This window comes from Montipora foliosa, chromosome 1 (assembly GCF_036669935.1).
Source record: "Montipora foliosa isolate CH-2021 chromosome 1, ASM3666993v2, whole genome shotgun sequence".
In the NCBI taxonomy this organism is placed as follows: domain Eukaryota; kingdom Metazoa; phylum Cnidaria; class Anthozoa; order Scleractinia; family Acroporidae; genus Montipora; species Montipora foliosa.
The window spans coordinates 18898000-18907999 of record NC_090869.1 but is presented as its reverse complement, the minus strand read 5'-3'; the positions used below and the strand labels follow the sequence as shown (position 1 = coordinate 18907999).

Sequence of the window (10000 nt, the reverse complement as noted above, 5' to 3'; positions counted from 1 at the left end):
GGTGAAGTTTGCAAAAGACGTCTTTTTTGTGCCTATTCTGACCACTTGAGGGGGTTTCATGACAAATTTCTTCTTCTCTCCAGTTACCATTTCAGGATTCTTGGCACGCATTATGTCAAAAACTCTTCTTAATAACTGCGTAGAAGAACCAAAGAGCAGAGAAAATTAAATAATGTTAGTGGTTTTCAGAGGAATGCACTACAGTGAGTTGGGAAGCAATGTGTTCAGAGATACAGTTATCCAGAATTGATGTTGTGCATTGGTGCAATTTGACACAATTAGCCTAAAATGAATCTAATATTATTGTGCTACACACAAAAAGAAACCTCCAATATTTAAAATTTAAAATTTTATAAAAGTTAATAATTAGGGTAGTACGTGCACTCTCATTGGTCAATAGCTGTGTTTAGATGAGAGTAAGTAAACAAGGCTGTGACATCACACAAATTTTAATTGGTTATTTGTTGTCAATCAAGGAGTAAAATCTCCTTCATTATTCAAAAGTGCTCTTAATCCGATCTGTTATTTTGACAGCTAAATTTTCGGTGGCTTCTGTTCACCTTCACCAGAGCTGCAACGATCGTTACGGAAAAAGTCCTCTAATGCTTGGCAGAAGATTGCCCAAAATTAATAAGTCCTTTCTGTGAACTGTGAAAATTTTGTTCCTTTTGTACCCACATCATTCCCCACTGACTCCTAAACTGGCTGTAACCGGCCTAGCATGGTAAGCCCCGAATTTCCTAAACTGGCCGTAACTTGCTGTAAATTTTACTATTATCATTATCTTGATTTTAGGCCTCTATCTACTCCCCCTTAATAAATCTGTATTTTTTTGCTGTTACAGAGATTTGGTAGGATAATTGACCAATCATTAGCTGTCTTGAGAGCAGAGTTTGACAGCTGATAAGAGACTCCACAAGGTCTGGCTTCTTGTCCTTTCGATCACATTTATTGAGGACACTGAGGATAAAGGGAGGTTTTATGGTTTTCCTGTAAGGGGAGGGGATAATTAGTGATAGAAGATGAAAATGAAGATGAAGGTGGTGAGAACTAAGAGAGTGATGACACGGATGCTGAAGAAACAGCTTGCTGGAATGAACAGCTTGGCAATATTCAGGTTCCAGATTTCGTGGCAGCCACTGGCCTTAATTTCATGTTAGAGAATCGTAATGAATTTGATTTTCTCTTAGCTTTTATAGGAGACGATCTATGGGATTTAATGGCAACCGAAATTAATAGGTATGTGCCCATGGATTGCGCCAAAAGAGAAATCCAAGACAGTGTTGTTATTGCTGAAGAGGTCAATATTGGTGATTTTGAAACAACACTGTATGCAAGAAACAAGTGCATAAAATAAAATAAAAATGTAAAGGGAAGTGTTAGACAGTTTTTCATCCTCTTTCCTATAAGTCAGATGACCCATATGCATTTTAAGAATTACGGTGAACTTCTTTCTCTGCACATCCAGTATTTAGATTTTAAATTTAATGGAGGGGATAACCTAACCCATTCACTCCTCAGGCAGTCCAGGATGCCCCCTGGCGTCAGACATAGTAAAATCAGTCTGTTAAGTCTTACTTCCAGGGGTTATTATGGATTAAAAAAGCTCGACACCCTTGTTTCCAGAACCTCCTCTTCTGCCCAGTAGCTTACCACATGTACATGTACACACTGCGTACCAATTCTTACATTTTGTTGCTGTTATGGATGTCTCTATAGCTTGGTTGCAAACCACTTTTGGCTAACATCACGTTGTGGATTGCCTCACATGTTTGATGTCTACATCACTAACAAAAGAATGCTACTAAAAAGCATTGGAAAAATCTTCACAAAGCGTTGGGATTTTTTGTGCACCCGTTGGATGTGTTGAGAAAGGCGTTGAAGGTGCTAGAAAATCTGTTGTCTACCCGTTGATTAGCCATTGATTTTTACCCATTTAACACAAAACCGTTAGTGTACATGTATTTTTGCGTGAAAGGTCACTCATACCTCATCGTAAGTATAGTCCCTATCACTCCACGCTGGCCCATTGTCTTCATTACCATCCAATTCCCCTTTAAGTAAACAATTAAACACAAAACCATGAATTTCAGAATTTACCCATGGTCACAACCAAGGTGTCTCACCATAAATTGTGTAAGCACATTGTAGCAGATCCTTTGCATAAATGGCGCCCAAATTTGAGTAACAATACTGTATACATCCTTAGCCTCGTGTTTATGTTTCAAGACAAAGGATTTTTCTCATGAATGTGAGGCTAAGGATGTACATGTATGTATCAAGTATTGTTATTCAAATTTGGGCGCCATTTATGCAAAGGGTCTATAGTCTGAAAAATGGAGGTTAGAAATATGACACTTGTCAGGTCTTGACAGAGAGAATTTAATAAGTTACAAGGTTAGCTCAATTTAATATAATTTTATATTGTATTAACCCCATCAATGACATTCCAATATTAATAACAACTAAAATAATTGTCAAGCATCAGAGAAACGTACCCTCCTCTGCATCTGATTCTGCACCATTTACAGCCACCTTGACAGAATCAGCAATAACAGGTTCTTCAATTGGAACCTGCAGTCAAAAGAATGATTGCATTTAATACTGTCTTCTTAACATGTCCTTTGAGTTAACTCAGAAACACACCTTTTTCATGTCATTTAAAACAGTTTGCAAAATGTATTTCACAAACAAACCATTCAGAACTGTTGTATTTTTAGAGCGAGTTTCAATTGAGTGTCGTAAAACCAAAACCAATGTAATGACTTTGGCCAATAAAAAAGGACAGAGACAATCCAGTAAACCAAAGAAAACTCAAAGTAATTACATGTACCCGACATAAAGCGCAGGAAAATGTGCACGCGCAAGCGATGATTGGTTTTGGTTTCACTTCTGATTGGTTGAAAAACTTAGCGCGAGATTTTAGAACCAATCACTGCATGAAGTAATCATGAAGTAATTATTACCTAATTACGTTCGACACTCAATTGAAAACCGCTCTACCACTAATAGCAATGAAAAAATTTATTCAAACAGAAATTTATTATGAAGTGATCCTCTCACTTATCTGGACAATTAATTAAAGCTAAATTTTGTAACTTATAGAGACAACTGAGTGGCTTCATAGCTCAGTTGGTAGAGCATTGCACCAGCATGGCAGAGGTCATGTACATGTAGGTTTGAATCCTGTTAGAGCCACCTGAATTTTTCAGGTGTCTCTAAGAGACAATTAGTGGGAGGCGCGGTGACCTAATGGGTAATGTGCTCGACTCCGGATCGAGTGGTCTGGGTTTGGGCCCTGGCTGGGGAACATTGTGTTGTGTTCTTGGGCAAGAAACTTTACTGTCACGGTGGCTCTCTCCACCCAGGTGCATAAATGGGTATCGGCAAATTTAATGCCGGGGGTAACCCTGTGATGGACTGGCATCCCATCCAGGGGAGGAGTAGAAATACTACTAGTTGCTTCATGCTACAGAAACCAGGGTAAGCTCTGGCCTAATGGGCCACTTGGCTCGTAAGCAGACTTAGCCTTACCTAAGAGACAATTGCTTAAATTGACCAGATACCTGCAAGGATCACTTCTCTTTCATCTAAAACCCGCACTTCAAATACATGTATACATTAATTATTTACATGTGTATGAGTTGACCTTTTATGACCTCAAAATAAGCTCCAAAAATCGCCCTCAACTTATACACTGTATATAGGCGAAAGTTCCAGCTAAATAATTTATTCAGAAGTAGCATAAAAATTATTTCCTTTGCAGTGGGACAGGTAGCCTCTTGATTTGGTGACAAGAGATTAGAAATGTAAGCAATTCCAGCTGAATTGAAAAAGGATTTATTCAACTATAAATAGTGAAGATACTCACAAGCACAATTTTGAAATAGCCAATTGATATTCTTGGTTATCAATGTCGGAAAGCTCAATAGTCATCTGTGTTTCTTACGAACGTTTGACTGCTTTTTTGCCATAAAAAATAAGGGGTGGGGGGGAGGTTTGACTCATACACAGGATAATACAGTAATTCACTGACCTTCTTAATCCTCTTTTTTTTCTTCTTTGTAAAGTCCAAGTCTAAATCCTCCACACCTTCTATAGCAGATTCTCTCTTTCCTTCCTCTACTCCAGTCTCATCAGATTTGTTGTCCGTAGAAGCATCCTACAACATCAATATACAGGTTTTTAAAGGAAGCTCTACCCACTTTGCTGTAAGGCCTGTTTACCCTTCTTATTGGTGGCACCAAACTAACAGTATCAGGGCACAAATACATGTAGTACATACATTTTGACATCCAATTCTATAATAAGATTACAAGAAACACACAGCAGCCACATTTTTAGAATGATTAACAGTAAAAATCAACTGTAAAAGACGACATTTCGACTGTACTTCAGTCATTATCAAGTGAATGTTAAAATTGAAACTGTTGATTAAGATTACGATTTTATCAGTGAACCAGAAGCAAGGGTGTCAAAATACACACAAAATCCACAGCTTTATCTTGTTAGTTGGACAAATTGTGGCATGTAAGCTGGCCTTTAGAGTGTTAACATTTGAAAACCAACCAGGAGTGCATCTTCAAGGCCTTCCATGTCATATGGTTTCTTTTTCTTTTTCTTCTTTTTCTTCATTCCCGAAAAGTCATCAAGATCCAAGATATCTATAAATAATTATGAGAGTGACATGCAGAGTTCTGTAGCAACGCAACAGATTTTTTATGTCGGCCTGATTTTTTTCAAAGCCGCTGCCAAAAATCGGGCCGACAAGTCACACCATGTAAACCGGCCTTAATGCAGCTGTAAATAAATATTAAGTTATGTGTTGCGTTAAGCTTAGTAAGATGATTTTGTAAGTAGCTTGTGACACCTAGTCGTGTTGTTAGCAGCTAACCAAGTGCATTGCAAGTAAAGTATTGTACAGTGCAGACCAGAAATATGCGTCCCAAAAAACGCGTGCGAAACGAGCATACGAAAATTGCGCACACGCGTCTGCGTTTGTAACACGCGCATCAAAAACGCGCATTCATCAAAGATAATTAGTATGTATGAGTTGGCCCATTGTCTTTTCATTGTTTAAGTTTTATTGTTAGTTTCAGCGCAAGACAATGGCTATGTCAACAGTGAAGTGTTTGATTTCAAATAACGCGTGCTTCCAAGTGAAATTCGAGTCAACAATGCACTCGCTTCCGCCTCACATTTAATTTCAGACATTTGAAAATTACTTTCACTTCTCGCTGCATCAACACATGACATAATGAGGGGAATAAATATTTTCCTGTGATTAAAACGTAAAACAGGACTATTTTCAATTTGAAAGACATCGGTTTTCCCAACAGAAATCGACGGTCAGTAAAGTTAGTCGATCAACAACAAGTATCGCTAAGAGCAAGACTTGGACGAACGGCGGAGTGAAAGGCTGTAAAATCAACAAAATAAGGAGTATATTCATTCACAAACAAAACTTACTTACGCCATCTGTAATACCGGTACTTTCTCGAATATTTCAAAATAATTTTTGTAATGCGTGCGTGACATTCAAAAGGCGTCTCGGCATTGTGTCCTTTTGCGAAATGAAGCTGTATTACTTCAGCAAGATTCATTGGAATGCGCTCGGAGTTGAAAAATCTCCCCTTTAAGATATCTTCTGCACCAATTTCTTTCTTTAGTTAAGCTTTACGGAGGAGAATTAACGCGGGGTTGGCTGGAAGCATACGGAGTGAAACCCTGTGTGACAAAAAACGCCGGCCCTAATGTCGTCTTCTTTTGTTTGAGAGCCTGGAACCAAATGTTTACTTGTCGCAGCCTAAAAGAAGTTATCTCATGACGACTTCTGTGGCGCCATTCTCAGTATTTGACGTTCGCGAAAAACTTGGGATGTTACAAAAACTCCTCAGTAGCGCTGTTTTATTTTTTTCCCGAAATTCTTAATCTCGACAAATTTTCGGCAAAGCACTTTTATTGCGAAGAATTGGCGGAAAGGTCAGAAGCTACATCTACATAATTATTTTCTCCGTTGTCTGGCATTTTCCATGACAACGATCCAAACTGCAGTTTCGGCAACAGAAAGGTCAAAATAACTTAACTATCAGTGGTCAGCTGCAGGATGACAACGGAGTTTTATTATTTTTCATTCAGTGAATGTCGAAAGAATTTAAAACTTTGTAGGTTCGTTTCGAAAACTCACAATGATCAGTTGACACCGCTCTTCAATTCAAATGTTCTGGTAAGTTGATCACAGAAATTAAATATTCATTTTATCGTCTGTCTATTGTTTCGTGGAACAATGAACATCACATCTACGATACGAGTTTGCATAACAAAAGAAAAAACGCGCATCAAATGCGCGTTTGGAAACGCGCATTTAAAAATGCGTGTGCGCAAAAAACGCGTGTGCGTTTTGCGTCTGCGTAGGACGCATATTTCTGGTCTGCACTGTAAGTAGACTGTGTATTGTGTATAGTGCAGTGTAGAGTTTGTAGTGTAGTATTTGTTTTGAAATTATTAAAAAAACTCATTGCAAAAAAAAACAAAAAACAAAAAAAAACCAAATGATTGAAGACTGTAAAAACAACAAAGGCTAACACACTGTATAATTATAGATTTAGCCAAGCCTAAAAGCGGAGCTCCCGTTTCTAACCCAAGAAAGCAATATAGCGTTTATGGAAATAATTATGCTTCTGCATAAAGCACAAAATTAATCATTATTCGTGTGTACAGTTTACAGTGATCAAACAGATCAAACATCTCTGAGCTGACAGCAGTAAACAAACAAGCCTTGCAAACAACAAATAACAATTTTAATGAACAACTAAAACTGAAATTACATGCACAGCAATCTCCTTCACAATATTTTCCGTTTGACTGACAATCTTTACTCCCTCTCTCTTCACTTCAGAACAACAGCAAAAATCTTTACTAAATAAAAAGTCAACCTAAAGTGTAGTAAATTCGCTTACTCAACTGCAATTTCACAGTCAAACAAAGCAGCTCACAACTGGACACCCATTTCACACAAAAACCCTATAAATGTGATTGTTCAAATATATCAGAATCTCTGTCAACATGGAATTGCAAACGTTCAGTCAGGCCTTCTTCCTTTTTTAGCTAGTTTCACAAAAATTAATATGTCAGGTGGCGAGGCACATAAGGGAAACATCAAGCTTACCAGAAAGCTACAACTGCTGTAAATAAGTGTTTTCAGTGTTCAACACTAAGGATTGCCCGACCGCCTGGGGCGAGCAAAATATATCCGTGAGCAAGTAAAATAAATTCAAAGACTTGCCCGATCAGGCAATCAGAATTTTTGCAGAACGATTTGATTTGCAATGAAAAAAGTGACTGGTAATAGCAGTCACTGCAAACACAATAAAAAATAATGTTACATCTCTTTGCTGTCATTCATCTCTCTGTTAAGAATATATTGGTACAAACAACAAAAGAGATTGGAAGAAACATGTTCGTAGCAGCATCTTTCTCTGTGCAAAAGAAATGTTTGTTATAATGCAACCCAGTTTTCCCATGGCCAAATACGCTATGATACTGCTTTGTCAAAGCAAAACTGTCAAGGCTACTAGAACACCATGGTCACAGAGAAGGAGTCACGTCTGTCAAACCCATTTTTACAAGCCTCCTTTGAGTTTTTATGGGCAACAGGTCCTTCCTCGGTTTCTCTCGAGGATTTCTTTGCTTTAATTTCTCAAATTTCATTGCCTTTTCTCTTGTGCTCTTTTCTGCTCTTTATCCTATTGCTCGTCACTATATGATTTCCCGCGAGAAAAACGCAGGTTGCCAAAAACAATGCTGCCACATGATTTCTGGCCAAGGAAAATTGTCTAAACACTCCAGTCCCCAGAGGCTGTCCTGCCTCCCGACCTCCAACCCGACAGTCTGTAAGGGCGGATGGACATAAGCACGTATGTGATGTCATAACCAAAATTTCTTGCATGGATAGATTTCCCAAAAAAGCTTGCCCATGGTGCTCTGCTGGTGCACTTTGCGTGCCTGAGCTCAGCTACACTGTATAAAAGCACTAAATGGCAGAGACCATTCTATGACTAAGCCTAATTACACAAAAATGATAACCATTTTGAGCTAATTATATAATGCATTTATTTGAAAAAAAATAATAAAGTGTAATATTGATTCACTGTAAAATAATAATAATAATAATAATAATAATAATAATAATAATAATAAATTAATAGCATAGGTAATCACACGATTTCAAGGGCAATTTGGAATAAATAAGCAGGAGTAAATTTTTTCAAAGACAAGAAAAATTACATGAGATCATAGGGCAAGTTCAATTTGTAGTCTTTGCAAAGATTTAGAAGTGCTTATTTATTCCAAATTGCATGAGAAAAATCATGTGATTACTTATTACTTACTTAAAAATTTTAGATGGTTGAGCAGAAGAAATGCACGCATATCATGCAATCAGGAAAAAAAAACGCCATAAATTGCACCATCCATGGCTGACGTTTGATTTGAAAACAAGAGATTTGATTGGTTCTTACCAAACCCTATTGTTTGTTTATTGTAATTTGCACTGGTGTTACACTTGAACTGGACTGCTCTTTGCTGACCAGAATTGTAATTTTTCCATGTATATTATTAAGGACGTAAATATTCTTGATAAATTTCAAGACAGCAACTTTTACCCAAACGTCTCGGTTCGATTTGACACAATTATAGATAATGACTGATCAGGGTAATGTAATTTAAAAAGAAAAGTTCAAACTTATACATTGATGGAGAGCAAATAAAATACATGTAGTATTGAAAATCAAATGGTGGTTTCCTCTATCCATGCACTCAAATTTATGCACGATCGAAACAAAATGCACGAGAGGAAGAGATTAATTAATTTGAGCTGCTATACATAAATTTTAAACTTAAATATAGGGAGCAGCGTATCAATAAAGAACAGCGATTTCGAAACAGAACAAATGTGAAGATAAAAGGTCCCTATCAGTATCCAACTGTAGATTTGATCCCAACATAAATGTTGATCACCAACAAATTATACCTTTGTCATCAGCTTTTTCCTCCGTGACCTCGTTGTTTTTATTATCAATCTCAGAGACAATTTCGCTTTTGTCTTCCACATTGGTGTTTTGCTCTTCAAGAGCGTCCAGATCCAAGAAAACCTTCTTCTTCTTTTTCTTCTTCTTTGTAGTATCGAACATCTAATGATTATAGAGAGGATTTCAAAGCGATGTTAGTACACATCAGAGAGAGAGTTAAATACCAGTAATTCTCGAAAGTGCACAATAAATAAGAGCTGTATAATCACCGCTTCGTCTTCTGCCATTTTTATGTCCTTGCCTGCCGCAACAAATGCAAAGATCGCAGAAAATGAAGGATTTCTCTGAAATTGGAAGATGATAAGCAAGTTTTCACATGGAGTTGCGTCAGCCCATCTGCGCATGAGCAGAAGGTCAATTCATACCCAGTCTTTAGCCCAGTCCATATTTCACTTTCAGACGTGTACTAGCCGCTAAGGCGACGAAAACGTCACTTCAATTTTTGAGCTGTCGTAAGGGCCGATTAACACGATACGATTTTGTCGCATGCGACAAGCTCACGACAGGCCTACGACATGACTTACGATTGTCGCAGCGTTTTAAAACATGTTTTAAAATGCTACGACATTTTTTCTGACGTACACAACAATCGTAAATCATGTCGTGGGCCTGTCGTAAGACGTTGTCGCATCGATAAAGTCGTACCGTGTAAATCGGCCCTAAGAGTTTCACGATGTTTCCATCTCGTTTATGTTGTACAATGTGGGCGAATTATCGTATCACCAGATTGGTACGTAAGCATTTGAAACAAAGAGAGAGAAGGAAGATTTACTATTGTTTGTTCACGTTGTCGTCAAATCCTGAAAATTAGTCATTTTACGTTGTTGTTTTGAAGAGTACGGGAGAGAAATGTAAAAAAATGCGTTCCACAGTTACTTTACTTTACTTTATTGGCCACAATTCATGGAGTG

General features: G+C 37.7%; 1 protein-coding gene across 1 annotated transcript in view; it reads right to left on the bottom strand.

Annotated features, from left to right (window-relative positions):
- LOC137992137 (eukaryotic translation initiation factor 2 subunit 2-like) overlaps positions 1-9442 on the bottom strand; it is a 14553-nt gene extending 5111 nt beyond the window's left edge. Inside the window, exons 1-7 of the mRNA XM_068837273.1 lie at positions 9299-9442; positions 9032-9191; positions 4570-4664; positions 4037-4162; positions 2499-2574; positions 1990-2054; positions 1-135 (exon numbers count right to left, since the gene is read on the bottom strand). The exon at positions 1-135 is cut by the window's left edge and continues 14 nt beyond it. Of these exons, the coding sequence (XP_068693374.1) occupies positions 1-135; positions 1990-2054; positions 2499-2574; positions 4037-4162; positions 4570-4664; positions 9032-9191; positions 9299-9433 (792 nt within the window). The 5' untranslated portion in view covers positions 9434-9442. The remainder of the gene's footprint in view (positions 136-1989; positions 2055-2498; positions 2575-4036; positions 4163-4569; positions 4665-9031; positions 9192-9298) is intronic.
- Between the last annotated feature and the right edge of the window lie 558 nt (positions 9443-10000).